Genomic DNA, 20399 nt, shown 5'->3' with positions numbered 1-20399 from the left:
CCTGCAGGGAATGGGGTCCACAGGGGGAACGCCACAGCCACACAGACCCGGCTGTGGCAGCTCCCTGCTGTGCCTGGTCCTCACACCATTCCCCCCAGGGCGCTGCTGCAGGAGGGGACACAGCGGAGCCCTGGCCAGGCCTGGCAGAGCCCGCATGCCTGTGCAGCCACTTCGCAGGGTGGTGGGGACAGAGCACCCCACTGGGCCAGCAGCTGGCACCGAGCTGATCTGCAGGACCACGGCACAGTGCGGTGTCCTGCCAGGGATGGCTCTTGGGACCTGTCCCCTCCCCAGTGGTGCGGGACGCGTCAGGGCAGACATCCCAGCAGGCTGGGAGAGCAGAAGCCGATAGGAGTGGATTTAGGGGCAGGGGGTGTACAGGCAGAGTAGAGGGGGGCAGATGGGCACAGGTTTTGGGGCCAAGAACAAGCCATGCGTGGGTCCCAGTGGTGCCAGGGAGCAGGACTGGACCCATCCTGCCCGCGGAACCAGTGGAAAGATGTGCTGGTGCTGATGCTCTTTAAATGCACCTGGATTGGTTCAGTCCCAACCCCTCTGCCCTCACCTGGAACTTACTGTCTTCATTTTATTTGAAAGAGGCTGCACATGGAATTAAAAGATTTTGGCAGGAACCTACCTCTGAGCGCCCCATAACGACAGTGTGAAAATGGAGAAAAACATAAGATGAAGTGAAATGGCACAAACTCAAAAACACGACGTGAAAGCAACAAAAAAGAAAAAAAAAATTACACCCTAGAGGCTTCAGGGAGACAGGAACGTGTGGGTGGCCTGGGGTGGCAGAAGAGGGGGCTGGGTCTTCCAGGGCCCACGGGGCCATCTGCAGACCCCAGTGCTGTCCCACTGGGCTCTGGAGGGAAGGGACGGGGTTCCTGGCTGCCCACAGCACCCCAAGGACTGTGTCACCCCCACAGACAGTCACGGTCCCCTGCTGCTCAACAGGACAGCGCTGGCACAGCTCAAAAAACAAGTGGCTGCTGCTCATTAAGGGGCAGCCACAGCTTCTCCAAACCAGCTGTCTTTCTGCACCGCTAGACCAGGTTTGTGGTTTGGGTCCAGACTGTCCCAGACAGACCACATCTCTCCTCAAGAGGGCAGGGTGTTCGCACACCCATGGGCAAACCACCTCAATGGGCACTGCCTGCCAAGCTGGAGCCAAAGCACAAGGTGATGGCATAAAGCCGAGCTGCTCCACGGCCAGCCCTGCTCCACCACGGTGATGTCCAGCAGGCGAGTGTGACCACACGATGGGCAGGACACTGCCACCCAAGAGGGTGCTGAGCTTCACCCCATGCCTTTCACCTGCTGCCACTTCTGGCCTCTCCCCAGTGCAGCAAGGAGCACCCGGGACCAAATTATCCAGATCTGTGGGGCCAGAAGGCTTCCACCCAAGGGCAGAAGGCTGCTCCCAGGGCTCCCCAGGTACCAGCCCCCAGCCAGGCCATGGCTCCCTCCCCATGTGGCAGCTGGGTCACTAGCAGGTAGAGGGCTGGGGGGACCTGCACTGCCCCCTCTGCAGGGCTAGCGAAAGCTGGTGAGTGGCACATACTGCAGCTCTCCTCATCCGAGTTGTCCCCGCAGTCGTTGTCATAGTCGCACTGCCAGCGCCCCGGCACGCAGCGGTTGTTCTTGCAGCGGAACTGGTAGGGCTCGCAGGTGCGTTCATCTGGGGGGGATAGGGACAGGCATCGGCGTCACCCACGTGCACAAACGGGAGCAGGTGTGCCTGTTAGCAGGGCAGGCAGCGCTGCTCGCTGCTGGGCAGCTGCACCAGAAGCCTCCCTCCGACCCAGCCTCGCCCACACAATTTAGGAAAACGAATAGATAAAATGTCCCCAACACCCAGGGCAATCAGGAATGGGAGGACACGAGGCACCCTAAGGGTTGGTCTCCCCGGCCCTTGCTCACCGCATTCCTCCTTAGGCTCATCGGACCCATCCCCACAGTCATCCTCCCCGTCACACTTCCAGCGCGCTGGGATGCACCTGCCCGAGTCCTTGCACCGGAATTCATCCACACCACAAGTCATTTGTGCTGGGGGAAGAAACAAGATGACACGCATATGGGGAGGGGAGATGGCATCGGCACTGCCCAGTCACATTTCCTTCCCGTACGCCTCGTCCCCGCAGCCCGGAGCTGCGTGCAGCACCCCTGCATGGTACAGACGGGGCAGGATGCCACCCGTTGACGCAGTCCCTCTGAGAGGAACATCTCGATGGGACAGATCCAGGCAGAGCCACATCACCCACTGCCCACAGCACCTGCAGCTCTGCTGGGACTGAGCAGGGACCCAGCTCCCGCAGGCAGATGCACACAGGCGACGGGCCACAGTGGAGCTCCTAGTGCCTGGAGCCACCCAGCCCTCTGCCCGCAGGCTGCTTACTGCAATTGGCGGGTTCATCGGAGCCATCCACGCAGTCATTGTCCCGGTCACACACCCAGACACGGGGGATGCAGCGCTTGGTGATGGCACACTGGAACTGGTTGGGGGCACAGGTCACCTCCGCTGCAAGGGGAGAGGCAGAATCAGGAGAGGCAGTGGGCAGGCAGGGCTCTGCCAGCCACTACCCCACAAAAACCACCCCACAGTGCAGAGAGGCACACAGATGCTCTAGGAATCAAAGCAAAGCACCCAGGCCTCCTTGGTGACCATGTGCACAGGAGGGATGGGGAAAAATGCCTTCTGATGGCCCCAAAGGGCTCCACTGCTCCTTGGGACAGAGCAGCTGCAGGGAGATAAGGCAGGGAAGCAACAAGATCCCTCAGCCGTGCAGAAGGCTCAGTGCAAAGCCATGGCAAATACTGAACTTGACACTCTGAGGGAGGTAAGGATTTGGTTTCTACTAGCACATAGCAGCGTCAGTAGGGGCTGCAGGGTGACAGTGGTCAGAAACTCTAAGCAGAGCAGGGTAAGGACAAAGCTCCATGCCCAGGGGTAGGATCACCCAGAAAGCCACTCTGCTGGTAAAGGCAACACCCCAAGACACAGATCTGATGCAGCACTCCTCACCCCTGCCCCATGTAGGTTCCCCATCCTAAAGGCTAAACAGCTCCCCACTCACGGCAGTCCTTCTCGTCCTCGCCGTCACCACAGTTATCCTGACCGTTGCAGCGGAAAATGCCGGGGATGCAGCGGTTGGTGTTGGTGCATTTGAACTGGCTGGGCAGACACACGTGGATATCTGGGAAGAGAGGTCGCACCATCAGAAGCGGAGCCAGCATCTCTGCTCTAATGGGGTGCTGCAGCCCTGCTGGGGTTTGAGGACCACGAGGTAGGGTGGGGAACCTACCACAGTTGGCCTCGTCCGAGTTGTCCTGGCAGTCGTTGTCTCCATCACAGATGAAGGCTGGGTTGGTGCAGATCCCAGTGGAGCACTGGAACTGCCCTGGTCTGCACTTGAACTCAGCTGTGGGGAGAGGAGGACGGGGTGAAACATCTCTGGGGAACATCTTCAGGGCAAACCTTAACCTCCCCCTCTTTCCCCTTTGGGTCCCTTTGCAAGAACTCAGCAACCAGCACGCAGAACGCTGGGCCCTGATGGCTGCAAAGTGAGCAGCAGCTGGCTGCTGTCTCCCATCGGGCTACACCTTAGGCAGGGAAAGTGAATTTTTATGCTCCAGGCTCCATTAACAGGGTAATCTTCCCCTTCGCCAGTGCTGTCCCTCAGCCAGGACAGCAGCAGGGTTTTCAAGGACCAGTTGTGGAAGCAGAGCCCGGCTGCTCTGGCTGGCACGGAGGTGCTGTGGGGCTGTTAGTGCCCTCAAAGGGCCAGGTAGCACAGCCAGGGAGCTGGGACGTGGTGGGCTGCCTGCAGCCCCCTCAGCACTCACGGCAGTCCTCAGGCTCATCCGAACGGTCCCCACAGTCGTCCTCGGTGTCGCATTTCCACCAGAAAGGGATGCATTTGTCATTCTTGCAGACAAACTGCGAAAGAGGGACAAGCTTGTGAAAGCAGCTCAGATGTTGACCCCAGACAGGAACGGAGGCCCCAGGTGGCGTTGTCCCCAGGGCACTCCCTCTGCCAAGGGCCCTGACCTCCGTGCCATCCCTTCCCAGACACTCCTGTAGCTCAGTGCCCCAAGCTGTCCTAAGCTCTCCACCCCGAGTCCACCCTCCACAGCCTCTGGGGTTTGGGGAGGACGGCGGACAGGCAGCGTCCTTCCAGAGCTGCCTCCCTCCCCTCGGACACCCCAGGAGCTGCAGTCTGTATGTGCTGGGAAGTGCCACAGGAGGGAGGTGTTGCTCACACCAAGAGAAGGCATGTGCAATGCCACCACCCGATGCACGGAGCCTGCACCAGTGCTCACACGGAGCCGCAGCTGCTGCTGCCGCTGGAGCAAGATAGAAAACCTCGCAAGAGCAATGTGTGTGCAAGCCCAGGCACACGCTTGCCATGGGGACATCTCCACAGGCAGGCTGGTTGTTACCTGGCTGGCTGTGCAGTTGGAGACGCAGGTCTTGCCATCGCTGCCCAAGTAGAAGTTGGTGGGACAAGCACATTTGTGCCCCCCGCCCGGCGAGAGGAGGCAGAGGTTGCTGCAGCCTGCATTGTTGGTCTTGCAGGGGTGGTTGGGAACTGGGGAGATGGCAGGGAAAGAACTGCAGGTCAGAACAAGGGGGAGGACCCAAATGGTGCACAACCCCCCAGCTGTCAGCCCCTCCTCACCACACACATCCCTTTTTTGCACCCCCTCTCCTAGCTTGGCAGCCCCTGGTCTCCATTTGCACCCTGTGCCCTGCCCTGGCCCTCCTGCGCTGCTGCCCCGGGCTCCTCTGCAGAGCCAGGGCCCCCCCGCACCCCCTCATGCCTGCGGCTCACCGTCGGGCTGGCGGTACGGGTGGTAGATGTGGATGTCCATGGGGCGGTGCAGCGTGCTGATCAGCAGGGTCTTGTTGGCACCCGTAGTCTTGTGGGCTCGGTTGATGGACTTGGTCTCCCAGTCAGTCCAGTAAATGAAATCCTCAAAGAGGGTGAGGGCGAAGATGTGCGGGATGTCCTGGCTCAGCACTGTAAGGGGGACAGGGTGGGCTCAGCAAGGGGCTGCCCCCAGCCCTCCCACTGTGCCCACAGCCCCACACAGCACAGCCTCTCCGCAGGGTCAGCTCTGCTAGGGGGCAAACGCTTTCACTTGCTTAAATGCATGGAGGAGCTGCTGGAAGTGGGGACCCCACCCCAGAATCCTGACTCCACACCCCCAAGCCCAATCCTAACATCCCCCGAGGGCCCAGAGGAGCCCCAGCTCTCACCCGTGTGCCTGTTGGAGCCGTCGAGGCTGGCAAACTCAATGTAGTCCTCCCGTGCATCAGCCCAATAGATCCGACTGTTGATGTAGTCGAGGGTGAGGCCGTTGGGCCACGTTATCTTGGTGTCAACAATGACGCTGCGGTTGGTGCCATCCATGCCAATCTTCCCAATCAGGGAGTGGTCACCCCAGTCCGTCCAGTACAGGTAACTGGGAGGGAAAGAGAAGAGCAGAGCGAGGTTGAGTCCTGCACAAGCCAGAGCAGTGGTCACGCTCTGCCTGTCGCGTGGGCATGGGGGTGCCGGGGAGGGAGAAGCAGCCAGGTGTCCTGGAGGACAGGAGAGAAGGCCCTGGCCCCAGCAACAAGGTGGCAGAGAGGCCCCCAGCCCCAGCCCTGGGTAGAGGGGAAGGTCCCGGAGGCTCTCACCCGTTCTGCACGTCCACCACCAGCGCCCGGGGCTCGCGCAGGCCCGAGTTCACCAGCACCGTGCGGTAGGCGCCGTTGAGCTTGGACACTTCGATGGTGTCCCGACCTTTGTCACACCAGTACAGGTTGCCTCCCACCCAGTCCACTGCCAGCCCATCAGGGTTACTGAGGCCAGTGCGGTGAAGAACCTGTCGAGAGAAAATGGAGAAGTAGGGCCTGGACAGGCAGAACCAGGTCCTTCCCTGGGCCAGGAATGGCCACAACATCCCCATTCCCCAGCGCACGGCTCCTGCTCAGTTCCCTTTCTTCGCTCCTTTCTCTCCCCAACCCCTCCCTGCCCACTGCTTTGGGGCAGCACAGAGCCCATCTGATTGGGATGGTGCTGCAAAACATCCTGTGGAGGTCTTGTAAGAACATGTGTGAACCTTGTAGGAACCTGTGGTGACCCTATGACAGGGTTTGTATCCCCTTCCCTGGTGACACTGCGGCCAACCTGGGCCCCTACAGGGAACAGGGAGGGAGCTGCAGCCTGGGGGCTGCCTCTGTCCCCCACCTGAACATTGCTGCCATTGATGTGCATGCGGCGGATCATGCTGCCCTGAGTGGTGACGTCTGTCCAGTAGATCATCTGCTCCCGATAGTCAAAATCCAGAGCCACTGCGTTGTTCAGGCCCTGGGAGGAAGGGAAAAGCACTGAAACCATTCCACCTGCTAGCACAGGGTGTCAGGGGCTTTAGTGAGCCCCCAGCCACAGCTCCCAGTCCCTGAGCAAAGTTAAAAGCACCCACAGACTTGTGTAGACCCTGCCTTATAAAGGTCTGCTACTGAAGAGCTGCTGTTTACACAGGACCCCGTGTATATTCACAGCGAGAGCCGTTGTTTATACAGGGCCCGTTATCAGTGCAGGAAGGCAAGAGCCCAGACTCGCGGGCTGGGAGATTTTGTGTGTGCTGGACCCCCTCCAAGCCCCAGCTGCAGACCCCAGCCCCGCAGGCTGGTGCCCCCCTCCTGCTCCGCACCTGCTTGAGCAGTGTGTAGTTGGAGCCGTCCAGGTTGAGCTTCCGAAGGTAGTACCGGTTGGCAAAGATGAGGAAGGGCTCTTCATCTGCACGGGGGATCAGGAGATGCATCAGGGGTGAGCCAGTGGCACAAGGGCAGGCACACGGAGCCGCTTCCCCCTGTGCCCTGCGTGTCCTGGCTCTCCTCCACGAGCCAGGTGCAGCTGCTTCACCTCCAGAGCACTGCGACCAACTCCAGCGCTTGCAGCATCCCGCTGCTGCCACAACAGCATCCCTGCCTCTAAACCCCGCTCACCTGTGACAGCTTTACAGCTGGTGGGGTTGTCAGGTTTGAGCTTGTAGCCCTCTATGCATAGGCACTTGAAGCTGCCCAGAGTGTTGATGCACTTCTGGCTGCAGGGGTAGGTGGTGGAGCACTCATCAATGTCAATGCACGTCTTCCCGTCATCCTTCAGCCGGAACCCAGGACGGCATCTGCACTGCAGGAGGCAACCAGGAGCTGTTAGCCACAGCCAGGGGCGAGGGGCACCTCACAGGACAAATGGGCACAGGCACGGGCAGAACAGCACGCGCAGACGCAAGCTGAAAGTGCCCACGTGTGCACTGCGGTGCAGGGCAGAAGCAACGCTCATGCTACGAGGGCTGTGGAGGAAGCAGGGAGCATGGGAGCATCGCTCCAGCTCCAGCTGCCCAACCCAGCCAGAGGGCCCCTACCTTGTACCCAATCTTGAGGTCCTCACACTCTTGGGAACAGCCACTCATCTTCTTGTTGAGGCACTCATTGATGAAGCAGTTGAGCTCATCCGAGCCGTCCGCGCAGTCATTGTTGTTGTCGCAAAGCAGAGCCTCTGGGATGCATTTCCCGTTCTTGCACAGGAAGAAGGAGTCGTTGCACTTGTTCTCTGCAGTGGGCAGAGAGGCAAAAGCAGTCATAAGCACGAGCAGCTGGGCAGCCCCGCTCCCCCAGCCCCGGCCCCTGCAGGTACCTGGGCTGCTGCAGCGTGGGTTCTTGGGCGCCTCATCCGAGTGGTCGTGGCAGTCAAACTCGCCATCGCACTCCCACTGGCTGTTGCTGAGGCAGCGGCCGTTGGCACAGCGAAACTCATGGGGGCCACAGGTCGGGTACTCTGCGGGTGACAGCGGGCTCAGGAGGCGTCCCCCACCACTCTGAGCCAGTCAGCAGCGAGCAGGGCACTGCACAGCCGCAGCATGGGTGCCCAAACCCTCAGCTCGCCTGGGGATAGGGGAGCAGCACTGGGACAAGGAGGAGGCCAAGCGGGTGGCTTTGGACCTCTCCAAAAAACATGCAGCACCAGGGCAGGTGTGTTGCAGGGCGGCTGTGGAGAAGGCAGCTCTCCTGTGGCTGTCCAGCACTGCATCTGCCCGCTCCCTCTGCTCACATCCCCCCACTCCACTCTGTGACACCTACCGCACTCTGGAGACTCGTCCGAGCCATCGCCACAGTCGTCGTCGTGGTCACAGACAAAGTGCTTGGGAATGCACTGGCGGTTCCCGCACATGAACTCCCGCTCATCACACGTGTTGTTGTACACTGCAACGAGGCACAGCTGTCAGCCCCTGCTCCCCACACCCCCGGCAGCCCTAGGGGCAGGCCATGCTGCTCCCTCAGCCCCAGGTGGTGGGGTTGAGCCCCCAAGGCAGCTGTGCTCCTCCCCAGCTCCATCCCTGGCCCCACCATGCACGCAGTTGTCTGAGGACTCACAGCAGCCAGCAGCGAGGGTCTCGTCAGCTCCATCTACACAGTCCTTGTCTCCATCACAGAGCCAGCGCTCTGGCACGCAGACATAGCTGCCCGGGCACTGGAAGGATCCTGTGCTGCAGGTTGTCAGCCCTGGAGAAGGGACAAGTGGGAAGAAAGCTGCTGGAGGGCCTGCGCTCTTGGGCTATGTGCCCTCATGTTCCAGGGTGCCCCAAAGCAGGGAATCCAGGAGAGCAGCGAGGATCATGGAGCGGGAGGGCAGGTGTGGGAGAAGGAACGGCAGAGGTGGGAGTGCTCAGGGACGGGGCAACATGGTGGGCAGGGACGGGGAGGTCAGAGCAGGGGTTGGAGAGACTCACGGCAGCGGCTGTCCTCGTCAGAGCCATCCCCACAGTCGTCTGCCCCATCACACACCCAGAGCTTGGAGATGCAGCGGTGGTTGTTGCATTCGAACTGCACGGGGTAGCAGAACTTGTCTGGGAGAGGAGAGGAGGGGCTCAGAGCTGGGGCAATGCAGCAGGATGGACACAGCAGCAGCACGTGGCCAGGCTGAGCCAGCTGGGTGCTAGAGCTGGTGCTGGCAATCCTGCTGCCCAGACCTGTCAGTGCCCCCACACCACGCTGGGGCAGGACTGATGTGGGATTCCCTGCTCTGGAGCTGGAGGGGGGGCGGGTTCCCAGTTCCTGGGTATTGTTGGAGGTTTGTTTAGGGAGGTTGGAACAAAAAACATCACTCAAATGAGCTGTAACTGGGCACCCTTAAAGTCACTATGGATACATGCATCTGCTGAGCAAAGAAACGTGCAAGGACATTTGTTTTGGTCACGGTTAAGTCTGTGCTTGTGGAATAAGACCACAAAGAGGAAGAATCTGGAATCTGGTTCTTGGCCAAGGGATCTTGGAGAGAGGAGAGGTTCCTGCTTCCCCCTCTGCTGTGCCTGCTCTTGCCACCCCATGCAACAGCCCCAGAGACCCTTGCTCTCCCCACCCTGCCGCTCACTGCAGTGAGTCTCGTCTTCTCCATTCTCGCAGTCGTCCTCTTTGTCACAAGTCCAAGTCATGGGGATGCACCTCCCGCTTGGGCAGGCAAAGTAATTGGCTGGACATTTGGGTTCCCTCCCACCTGGTTTGGGAAGAAAACGTCCATAAGCATGGTGGCACAGGCCCCTGCTGCCTGGTGGGACCCCAAAGGGAGCACCTGGCTGGAGAAACCGTGAGACGCCCACATCTGGGGCCAGAGCCCAGCCTGCACTCCCCACTCCTTGCCCCACTGCTCTCACCGGGGCAGTTGCGCTCGTCTGAGTAGTCTCCACAGTCGTTTGCTCCGTCGCACACCCAGCTTGGTGCATAGCACAGGGAGGTGTGTTCGCACTTCTGGAACGTGGTGCCCTTCACCCCCAGCTTGAAGTAGCCACTGCAGTCAGTGGCGGCTGCAAGAAAGCACAACACAAGCCCCGCTGACGGCCCTCAGCTCCAGCTCCTGCTGCCAGTATAAGCCCTGCGCGCCCCACATTGGCACTGGGTATCCTCTGACCCCCGGGTCAGAGCCCCGAGCTGCTGGAACAACACTGGCTCTTGGCACCTCGCAAGGCTCTTCTGATGGCTGTGGGGTGGTGAGAGGCTGAGCAGCATGCAGGTGGGCTGAAGTGACAGGGACTAGGGTGGCTCCCAGCAGAGGGGATAATCTGGGCAAGCCTCTGCTGGTGGGTGGGAATCAGGAGCTCACTCCTGCCCTGACTCAGCACCTTTCCTGTAGACCACAAGGCAATACAGGGCCCCGGCACCCCAGCCCACAGACCCAGAGGGTGGAAGCATCTCCAAAGAAGCGATAGCAGGCCAGAGCTGGGGAGGCAGCAGGAACAACAGGGCACAGTCAGGGCACTCACTGCAGTTCATTTCATCCGAAGCGTCCTCACAGTCGATGAACTGGTTGCAGCGGCTTGAATTCCCAATGCAGGTCCCATCCCGGCAGCGGAACTCGGTAGCAGCACAGCTGGTTTCTGCAATGAGGGGGAAGCCCCCACAGAAGATGAGGCTGGGATGGGGACCCAGCATGCACAGTCACCCCACTCCACGCTCACTGCAGGCGTGCACGCACACACCCTGCCCAGCACAGCCACAAACCATCGATCCTGCACTCCCAGGTCTATGTCCCCTCTTGAAGGAGACCTGCCTCCCTTCTGGCTCACAAACTCCACCTGCCACATCTGAACTCGTCTGCTGAGCTGGCCTTTCGCTAGCAGGCCTGGGCAGGCTCAGAGATGAGCATAACCTCTGCAGGCAGTTCTAAAGCAAGCACAGGCTCCTACAAAGCTGCAGCTCCGAACGGATGCTGCCCTTGGGGTGCTTGTGTGCCCTTTTCTCAGGAGTGCAGAAGTGGTGAGCAGTGATGCTGCACCTTGCCTCTGCCTCGTGTTCTCCCCAGATATCAAACCACTATTTTCACATAGCTCTGGGCGTTGCGCTGCCGTTTATGGGAGTTCTTCCTCCCAGCTATCAGGGAATGAATCTGACAAAGCGGTGCAGTGGAAGTATGACTTAGACCTCGACTCTCCATCAAGCCCCAGCTCTGCTCTGATCCTGTCAAGCTGAAGGTAACCCTTTCCCGACGCCTCTGTCCCTGTCCCAGACAGCTGACGGAGCCCTGGCAGGGAGCCAGGCAGCCTGCTTACTGTTGCAGGGCACTTCGTCCGAGTTGTCCCCGCAGTCATCCACGCCGTTGCACCAGTAGCGGCTGGCGATGCAGCGCCCGTTCATGCAGTGCAGGTAGCCCTTCTTGCACTTGCGGCTGCCTGCGAGAGAGAAAGGATGGTGAGCACCGAGGGAGAGCCAGAGCGGCTGGGCTTGTCAGTGACTTGGGACCTTCAGCAGAGGAGAAACTGCACAAGCATGATTAGGAAACAGATTCCCTTGCGCTGTCCTGGCAACATCACTGGGTTAAGCTTGGCCTTTGCCCAGCAGAGATCCTCCGGCTGCAGAGCAAGGATTGCTGTCAGAATAAGGGTGCTGTAAACCCCACCAGGATGGTTCCAGGAGTCCCCCTCTCCACCTGTGCCCCCCTGCCCTCAGAAGAAAGTTCTGGAGCCCTTAAAGCCTGGCTGGTCCCAGCCTTGGGAGGGCAAAAGGGATGAAGAGCACCAGAGAGACATGAGAAGACGCCCATCCATGGCACCCAGGAGCCCCAGCACCCTTTGCCTGGTGGAGCTGACAGCTCGAGCAGGGTGCCTGTGCGCATGCGTGTGTACGAGCAAAGCAGCAAGAGGAGGAACCTTACTGCAGTAGGACTGCTTCTCGTCTGACTTGTCCTTGCAGTGGACCACGCCATCGCAGGTCCGGCTGAAGTCGATGCAGTCGCCGTTGCCACACTCGAACTCATCATGCATGTTGCAGGTGGAGTTCAGAGCTGAGGAGAGTGCGAGGAGAGTCAGCTCTGCCAGGAGGAGCAGGGCCCCTCTTCCTCCACCCCTTCCCATCCCACCAGCTGCCAGCTTCCACCTCCCCTCCACCTTTGCAGGTGAAATCCTCCTGCAGGACGCGCTCGCCACGGCAGGAGCAGTTGACATGTCCTTTGGGTGTCAGCAGGCAGAGGTCCTGACAGCCACTGTTGTTCACCCTGCACGGGGACAGCTCACCTAGGAGAGACAGAGCAGTCACACCAGGGACAGCCTCAGCAGTCCCTTCCCCTTATCCTTCCTGCTGGGGGATAGGAAAGGAGCGGGCTCCTCCCTGGGCCCTTCAAATGGGGCTATGGGGGGATGCACGTGTTTGGGGGCAGCCAGTCTCCCCAGAGCTTACAAGGAGGATGTTCTGGGAAAGGCACTCGTGGGGAAAATTCCCTCTCCAGCCTGCACTGGGCTTGGAGATGGACATGCCTCGGGCATGAGGGTCAACAAGGGACAGTCACAGGACAGAAGGCGTGGAGATGCAGAGCTGTTTGGCAGGGGGATGAGAAGCGCAGGGGAGGGGGGCAGAGGCCTGAGGCTTGTAGGGGCAGAGGCAGCAAACGGGCACACAGGGGGTGACGGGTAGGGTGTGGGGTGTCCTTACAGCTGTCGGTGTCATTGGCCACGGCGATGATGCCCATGGGCTGCTGGGGGATGTCCACGCGCAGAAGTTTCATGTCAGTGCCCACGTACTTGTTAGCTCGCTGCACAGCCCTGCGCACCCAGTCTGTCCAGAAGATGTAATCGCCATAGACAGCCAGGCCAAAGGGGTGCACGGGCTCCGATTTCAGGATCACCTGCCAGACATCGGCAAAATATGAGCACGAAGGAACCTGGCTACAGGACAAACCCCAGCACTGCCCCGACCGCAGCCTGTCCCCGACTGTTTGCGCTGGGGGAAGCCCAATGCCCCCGTGCCACGGGAACAGCTCTGCTCCAGCACCCTTCACCCTCATCCCCAATCCCTGGCAGGTCTGGACTCACGTGGCGATGGGAGCCATCATATTCACAGCGCTCGATTTTATCCAGAGTGGCGTCAGAGAAGTAGATCTTCTCAGCCCTGTGGTCAATGGCCAGCCCATTGGGTGTCCGTATGTCCTGGTCAATGATTATGAGGACGTTGGAACCAGACAGGGTGGCACGCATGATGCTGGGGTGCTGCTCGTTCCAGTTGGTCCAGAACATCAGGCTGGAAGAGAAGGGACACAGAACACCTTTGCAAACCTCAGCTCTCTGCCACATGTTCGGCTCAACCCGCCCCCCTGCTGCCTAGGGGTTTCCAGGGGCTTTGGGATAGATGGGGATATTATCCCCACATAGAGGGTGTAGGAGGGGGATGAACGAAGACACAATCACCAGCTGGACAGCGCGGTACTCCCTGTACTGGGATGTGCAGGGAGGGACAGGGCCTTTCTTTCCTGGGGTCTGATGTGCCCTGCTGGGAGCCAGCACCTGTCCTGCAGGAGGGGTCTGGGTCCCTGGACCTGCAGGGGTCCTCGGGGCCACGCGGACCCTGGGGGCTGACAGACCCAGCTGGGGTGACGCCACCACTCACTTCTGGCACTCATCCAGCACGAAGGCACGGGGGTGATCGTCTCCTGACATGGTGATCACCGTCTCCCTCTCGAAAGCCCCTAGGCGGCTCTGATCCACAGTGTGGCGGGTGATGGTGGAGGTGGTGTAGCTCGTCCAGTACAGTGTGTCCCAGCCACGGTGGTATGCCAGCCCCTCCACTGAGCCCACGTCTGCAGGGGGAGAGGACAGGCAAGGGTGAGCCTCTGGCCCAGGACTGCCTCCAGCCCCTTGCTCCTGCAAGGCTCCTTCCACGCAGCCAGTGCCAACCATGATGCTCAGATGTGGCAGCCTGGACTTACTGCTTTTAATTACACCCCCAAAAAATCCCTCAGAGGCACTGGCTGCTTGTTAGCACTGCACCAGTGCAACAGCGCAGGGCAATAAAGAGGGAACTAAGCAGGACTGGGCTGGTGGTTGGACATGCAAGTGAATCAAGGTCCCAGAAGGCTTCAGGAGACTCCTGAGCAGAGCTTTGCTACAGATCAGGTAGCTACATCTCCTTGTCAGAAGGCTGAGGAACATTCACCTATGTTGAAACAAAGACTTCAGCTTGGCTTTCAAGCCAGGGCTCTACCCGTCTTGCCCACAGGGGCTGGCCTTGCTTCTGGTCTCCTTCTCCCTGCAATCCGATGCTGCGGTGCTCAGAAACTAACTCACAGTGTCTGCTCCCACTGCTAGGGACGGGAGAACCGAGGCCCAGAGGTGACGAGATAAACTTGAACTGCACACCCATCCTTCCTCCCCATTAATGATCAACAAAAGGCTTAATGAACCGGCTACAAAAGACGGGACCTGCTCTCCTCATCTCAGTAATAAAAGCTATCTCGAGTGCCAAATGTAAATACAGTCATTAGTGAGCACATTTATAACCCTTGCTGGAGGTTTTCCCTAGCGATGCAGAGCAACAGACACGGTCTTTTCAACAGCTGTAGGAGCCAATAAAACTAATCAAGTGCAAACCAAGGGCTTTGAGGTGAAGACAGGGCCAGGCTGTGGCAAGGTTTGCTCAGCCTTGATGGGTCTGTCTTGGAAGTGAAGTGCAAACATAGAGCAGATCCCAGATTTGCTGCAGTGTCTTGTTTCTAGAGCAAAGCACACCCACATGCACGCCTAAGCCTCGTGATATGCTTTCCTTGCCAGAACAAGCTCTGCAACTGCTCCTTGCATCCACGTCCTCTACCACAGAAGAGGCTGCTGCCACTTCTACAGGCTCCAGTAGAAAATTTCCCATCTGAACTCTTAACAACCGTCACTCAAAATACCTCTCAAAAGCACCAAGGAACATGAACAGGAAAACAAATGCTTGGGTGAAGTAAGAGGGTGTTCAGGAGAAAGCAGAAAAGGGGTCTGAGGGCAGATGCCCTGGGACACTCACTCTCCACAATGGTCTTGCGTCCCGTGCCGTCGTCATTGATCTGCTGGATGTTGCCGAAGTGGATGTCGCTGTAGAAGATGCGGTTGCTGCCCTTGGAGCCGTAACGGTAGTCGAAGGCCAGGGCGATGACGTTCTTCATGTGCTCTGCATCCTCGAAGGGCTTGATGGGCGCGTTGAGGTTGTTCTCATCCGACAGGTGGATGCTCTTGAGGATGGTGCGCTCCGAGTACAGCAGGTAGCCGTCGTAGTCCCGGCAGCTCACGCCGTCCTCAGACAGCATGCCGTGGGCGCAGGCGCACGTCCGCTGCCCCCCGCCCCGGAACAGGCAGAGCTGCTGGCAGCCCCCGTTGTTCTGGGCACAGATGTTGGTGCCTGGGCAGAAGAGAGGGGAGCTCAGAGGACTGTGAGGGAGATCACAGAGTCACAGAATGGCCTGGGTTGAAAAGGACCTTAAAGATCATCTAGTTGCAACCCCGCTGCTCTGGACAGGGTTGCCAACCACTAGAGCAGGCTGTCCAGAGCCACATCCAGCCTGGCCTTGAATGCCTCCAGGGATGGGGCATCCACAGCCTCTCTGGGCAACCTGTTCCAGTGCCTCACCACCCTCTGAGCAAAAAACTTCCTCCTAATATCTAAACTAAATTTCCCCTGTCTTAGTTTAAAACCATTCCCCCGTGTCCTATCACTATTAACACATATAGACAGGTGTTCCTTGTCCTGTTTATATGTTCCCTTCAAGTAATGGAAGGCCGCAATGAGGTCTCCCTGGAGCCTTCTCTTCTCCAAGCTAAACAAGCCCAGTTCCCTCAACCTTTCTGCAAAGGAGAGGTGCTCCAGCCCTCTGATCATCTTAGTGGCCCTCCTCTGGACCTGTTCCAAGAGCTCCACATCCTTCTTGTGCTGGGGGCCCCAGGCCTGCACGCAGTGCTCCAGGTGCAGAGTAGAGAGGAACAATCACTTCCCTCTCCCTGCTGCCCTTCCCTCTGTTGATGCAGCCCAGGATACAGTCAGCCTTCTGGGCTGCAAGCGCACGCTGCCAGCTCACGTCCAGCTTCTCATCCATCAGGACCCCCAAGTCCTTTTCTGCAGGACTTCCCACTCCACCCGAGTTCCCACTCAGCAGCTTTGCACCTCTGCCCCTGCTCCCAGAGGAAGCAGATGAAGAGGGCTCAGCCTACTGCATTTTTCTTCCACATGTTCTTTCTTGAGGACACAGCAGCCTGTTTGTTTCTTTCTCCCACCTCGCATCTGCCTGCTGTACCCAGCCCAGGCAGCAGCGGGTGCTGAGCGGTGCTGCAGCAGGGCACTCAGCTCCCTGACCTACCCTTCTGCCTGGCCCGGTTGAAGACTTTGATGTCCTTGAGCTGCACGCCGATCCCCGTCCGCAGGGACACCGATTCGGTAGCATTGTCCTTGCTGCCTCTTTTAATGGAGCCGTTTGCATGAGTCCTAAAAAAGGAGAGAGTCGCTGAGCAAGTGACGTGGGGCTCTGCTCCGAACCTGCCCCCCAGCATCCCCAGCTCCCCTTGTCTGCCTTGTGAAGCCAGTGCCCAGAGCACCCCCAGCACCACGGGGCCAGCCAGGAGCCATACCTGTCACTCCAGTAAATGTAGTCCTCAAAGACAGACACCGAGAACATGTCCATGTTGTTGCTGGACAGGACAACCTCACGGTTTTCTCCCGTCTCCAGGTCAATTCGCTCAATCTTGTCGGTCCGGGCATCGCACCAGTACAGCTTCCCATCCTGAGGAACGAGCCCAGTCAGCAACACAAGGGCACAGACCCTAAGACACGCTCTACACCTCCCACCGCACCCGGCAGAAGGCCCTAAGGTTTGGAAGACCACCCTGGACCATTTCCCTTATGCTAGAGAGGAGTCTCCAGCACTCTGGGGAGGGCAGCCAGGCCCCCCAGAGGCCCAGCTGCTGAGACCCTTCCTGCAGGCCCTGAGCAATCCTCGCCAGGCCCTGGGTCGGCTCTGGATGGCTGCCGTACCTCATAGTCGACGGATATCCCGTTGGGCCAGCTGATGCTGACGTTGACCAGCACCATGCGCTCGGTCCCATCCAGGCGGGACCGCTCGATGCGGGGGTACTGCCCCCACTCTGTCCAGAACAGGTACCTGTGGGAGGGCGACAGGGACGTGATCACAGGGCCAGCCAGCAGTGGCAGCCTTGGACGAAACACCTCTCTCCCTCCCTCCTCCATGCCAGGGCCTAAACACAGTCCCCTGGTGACCAGCCAGCCTCCTGGACACCAAGGACTCACTGCCCGCACTGTGCCGGGGAAGGAGCACTGCATTATGGCTGGATGCAGCCCAGGAACCAGCCCCGCGTGCCAGGCACTTAAGGCACTGTTCTCCGTCCTTCCCCTTCCCTCTCCTCTCTCAGTGACACTGCCCAAAGCCAGAGCCATCCTGGGGAGGCTCCACTCAGGTTTTCTGAGGTGCCTGGCACCCACGAGGTCAAGGGGTGCTGCTGGGAAGCAAGCTCAGCACGTTGCTGAAGGGGTAGGGAGACCTGAGGGATTTGCATCTCCTTGGTGCGGCGCAAGGCAGGAGACCCATTAGTCCCGGTTCTCTGCTGCATGCAAACCCCCAAGGTGTCTCAGGAGGAGTGGCAGGGGTCCCAGCACGTCCCCAGCCCTCCCCAGCAGCCCCCTCCAGGCGGCTTTGCGCAGTCCCTCACCCCTTCTCCGGGTGGACCGTGATGGCCCGCGGCTTGTCCAGCCCCTGGGAGATCACCACGTAGCGGAAGGACCCGTTCAGCCTGGCCACCTCAATGACGTCGAAACCCTGGTCTGTCCAGTAGATGTTTCCTGCAGAAAGGGTCAGTGAGCACCTCATGCCTCCCGCTCCCCCACCGCTCCCTCCCTGCCTGCCCACCCCCCTCACCTGCGATCCAGTCCACAGCGATGCCCTCGACGCGGCCGATGCCATTGGTGACTACGTCCTCCCGCCACGTCTGGTCCCTCTTGGCTCGGCTGATGGTGCTCAGCCCCATGTCCACCCAGTATATGGTGTCATTCTCTGAGGGGGGCCAGGTGGGAGGACTCCTATCAGCGACCGCCTTGGGACTGCCCAAGGACAGCACAGACCCGGGCTGAGCTGCACCCCACAGCTCCAGCATGGGGACCTGAGCCCCCCCAGGACATGCTCTGGGGCAGGTGCTGCCATACTGGCACCTGGCGACCACCCTCCTGCCCTGCCCCAACCTCTCAAGTCCTTGGTTGGCCCCCACAGCAGAGGCAAGCCCCAGTGTCCCACTTTCAGATCACACGTCACCTGCGTGGAAGTCAATCCCCACAGCCAGTGAGGTCCCCGACACAGGCACGAGGGCATCCGACTTGTCATTGGGGTCCAGGGGAATGCCACGGATCCCCTCGTGGACCGAATACAGGAGGAAGGAGCCAACACCTGCAACAGAGACAGGGACAGTGAACGTCCCACCGACAGACACAGTCCTTCAAGGGGCAGCCACAGCTCATGGAAAACCACACGACTGCAGCACCATGGAGGAGCAAAGACCCAGCAGGGCCGGTGCAAGGGCTCCACCCTGGCACTACGGCAGTGCCTGGCATCCCCATCCCGGGCAGATGGCCCAGGACAGCAGACGGACCAGCGGAGCAGCACTGCTGGACACCAAGCACCTGCACACGTTGCTGCAGCTCGGGCGTGCTACAAGAGCTCTGCAGCACCCTGGTTACGCATGATGGAGGGATGCTTGGGTCTCTGCCTGAGAGGGGACTGAGCAGGATGAACTTATGGAGGAAAAGGCTATCCTCCCCTGACCGGGATGGGATGGTTCTCACCAACACAACAGGCAGGGGAAGGGATGGAAAATACTGCAGGAAAGAACCGAGAATTGATGTAGCCAGAAACGAGGCTCGGGACTGCTGGGCAGGAGAAGGGAAACAGCAGCAAAGCCCTTCCCGGCTTCACTCTGAACAGGGCTCTGACCCAGCGAGGTCCTGCCTAGCAGCTACTTGGAGGCTGCAAGTTCAGGAGGGGCCTATTTAAGGGTTGCTGATCCCCACCAAAGCCTCTTTATGGGGTGCTGACCCGTTGCGGGACAGCGTTGGCACAAGTGCAGCCAGGACTCCTCCCAGAGCCGCCTCCAGCTGAGCGCTGGCAAAGGCTCTGTGCCGCATTTGGGTCAGGGCAGCGTTTGTTATGCAGTCCCTGCCCTGACCCAGATGGTGCGGCAACTTCGCCAGCCCCGTTCAAAAAGACCAAGAACATTTTGCACACAAACAGCCTTTGAGAGGCCCTGGCAGCAAACAGGGCGCAGGGGGGGCTCTTTCCTCCTGAAAGTGACAGTGGCAAATTGGGCAGAGATTTGGGAACTGCAGGGCAAGCGCTGCAGAAAGCAACTGGGAGAAGCCGTTTGCTCCCGTCAGGGCAGGGAGACTGCACCGGGGGGGGGACTGCAGTGGGGCCAAGGATTGGGACTGGGCAGCCCGGCGACTTCAGTGACCCAACCCCAGCACCAACAGCAAGCATTTCATCTCCCCTTTGAGAGCTTCTGCTTCAGCTCCCACCTCGCAGCTGGTGCTGGATGAGGTGTTTTATCACCCCTCATGCAGCACACGAGCCTCGGTGCCTGTCCTGCGAGCAGCTCGGCCCTGTGGCGTGCTGGTAGAGCCACAGGGGCTCTGCTCCAAGGAGGGACACAGGGATGGGACGGGTGTGCTCACCTTCACAGGACTGCTGTCCACTTTTCAGACTATAGCCAGCAGTGCACATGCAGGACCGGGAGGTCTCCGAAGTGGGGAGGCAAAGCTGCGAGCAGTCGCCGTTATTCATGCTGCAGGGGTTGGTCCCGGCTATCACGGAGAGAAAGAAGGGTAAGGGCTGGTGTGGGGCTGGGTGCAGTGGCCAGTGCTGAGACACGGGGGCTCTGAGCCTATCCCCAGCACCGTGGGCTCTCCACCAGGAACATGCGCTCACCCTGCTGGATGCTCTCGTCGTACACCTTCATGTGCATCACCAACGTGGTGCTGTTGCGCAGCACGGTCACCTCCGTCCCATCCTTCTTGTTGCAGGTGCCCATCCTCTCCGAGGCCTGGTCAGCCCACCACAGCTTGTCCCCTGGGAGGAGGGGAGGCAGGAAGATGCAGCAGCTGTCCTCGTCCCCTCCTTCCCCAGCAGAAGAGCTCTTCCCCTAGCAGGGCAGAGCCGTGACTCTACGCAGATTTACATGTGATGGCATGGAAGGAGGGGGCTGAGCCCAGCCTTTAACGGAGCTGCAGCCCCTCCGCAGCTGCTGGAGGTGGCAGCACACAGCCTGTGCTCGGGCAGGGCCAGGAGAACGGGCAAGGGCTTCGTGAACCACCCAAACATGCTGCCAGCTCTCACCCATGATGGCCAGCGCGGTCGCCTTGCTCAGCTGACCCTTCACAGACTCGATCACCTCCAGGTTGCTGCCATCCAGGTTGCATCTGTTGATGGTGCCGTTGCCAGAGCTGATCCAATACAGCTTGCTCTCTGGGTAGTCAATGGCCAGGCCTGGAAAGCAAGGGAGCCTCGGCGTCAAAAAAACACGAAGGGACTGTGGCTGTCCGGGAGGACGATGCAGAG

At 59.7% G+C, this 20399-nt stretch overlaps 1 protein-coding gene across 2 annotated transcripts in view; it reads right to left on the bottom strand.

Annotated features, from left to right (window-relative positions):
- Window positions 1-20399, bottom strand: part of LRP1 (LDL receptor related protein 1) — an 89064-nt gene that overhangs the window by 8803 nt on the left and 59862 nt on the right. The window contains exons 32-68 of one of the 2 annotated variants that reach the window (XM_084303630.1): window positions 20178-20327; window positions 19770-19910; window positions 19517-19645; window positions 18105-18236; window positions 17715-17849; window positions 17509-17638; window positions 16817-16943; window positions 16414-16565; window positions 16146-16270; window positions 14822-15193; window positions 13427-13616; window positions 12856-13060; window positions 12476-12668; window positions 11935-12060; window positions 11703-11831; window positions 11101-11220; window positions 10315-10428; window positions 9709-9858; window positions 9417-9551; window positions 8788-8904; window positions 8432-8560; window positions 8138-8260; window positions 7695-7835; window positions 7423-7610; window positions 7004-7187; window positions 6709-6794; window positions 6243-6362; window positions 5690-5877; window positions 5267-5472; window positions 4839-5027; window positions 4447-4595; window positions 3850-3943; window positions 3309-3425; window positions 3081-3200; window positions 2402-2524; window positions 1927-2052; window positions 1568-1684 (exon numbers count right to left, since the gene is read on the bottom strand). In XM_084303630.1, coding sequence (XP_084159756.1) covers window positions 1568-1684; window positions 1927-2052; window positions 2402-2524; window positions 3081-3200; window positions 3309-3425; window positions 3850-3943; window positions 4447-4595; window positions 4839-5027; window positions 5267-5472; window positions 5690-5877; window positions 6243-6362; window positions 6709-6794; window positions 7004-7187; window positions 7423-7610; window positions 7695-7835; window positions 8138-8260; window positions 8432-8560; window positions 8788-8904; window positions 9417-9551; window positions 9709-9858; window positions 10315-10428; window positions 11101-11220; window positions 11703-11831; window positions 11935-12060; window positions 12476-12668; window positions 12856-13060; window positions 13427-13616; window positions 14822-15193; window positions 16146-16270; window positions 16414-16565; window positions 16817-16943; window positions 17509-17638; window positions 17715-17849; window positions 18105-18236; window positions 19517-19645; window positions 19770-19910; window positions 20178-20327 — 5472 coding nt within the window. The remainder of the gene's footprint in view (window positions 1-1567; window positions 1685-1926; window positions 2053-2401; window positions 2525-3080; window positions 3201-3308; window positions 3426-3849; window positions 3944-4446; window positions 4596-4838; window positions 5028-5266; window positions 5473-5689; window positions 5878-6242; window positions 6363-6708; window positions 6795-7003; window positions 7188-7422; window positions 7611-7694; window positions 7836-8137; window positions 8261-8431; window positions 8561-8787; window positions 8905-9416; window positions 9552-9708; window positions 9859-10314; window positions 10429-11100; window positions 11221-11702; window positions 11832-11934; window positions 12061-12475; window positions 12669-12855; window positions 13061-13426; window positions 13617-14821; window positions 15194-16145; window positions 16271-16413; window positions 16566-16816; window positions 16944-17508; window positions 17639-17714; window positions 17850-18104; window positions 18237-19516; window positions 19646-19769; window positions 19911-20177; window positions 20328-20399) is intronic. The other variant, XM_084303631.1, reaches the window with a different exon arrangement.

The sequence above is a fragment of the Netta rufina genome, assembly GCF_964035555.1.
Source record: "Netta rufina genome assembly, chromosome: 30".
NCBI lineage: Eukaryota > Metazoa > Chordata > Aves > Anseriformes > Anatidae > Netta > Netta rufina.
The sequence above is the reverse complement of the archived record's forward strand: the minus strand, read 5'-3'. Positions and strand labels throughout refer to the sequence as shown.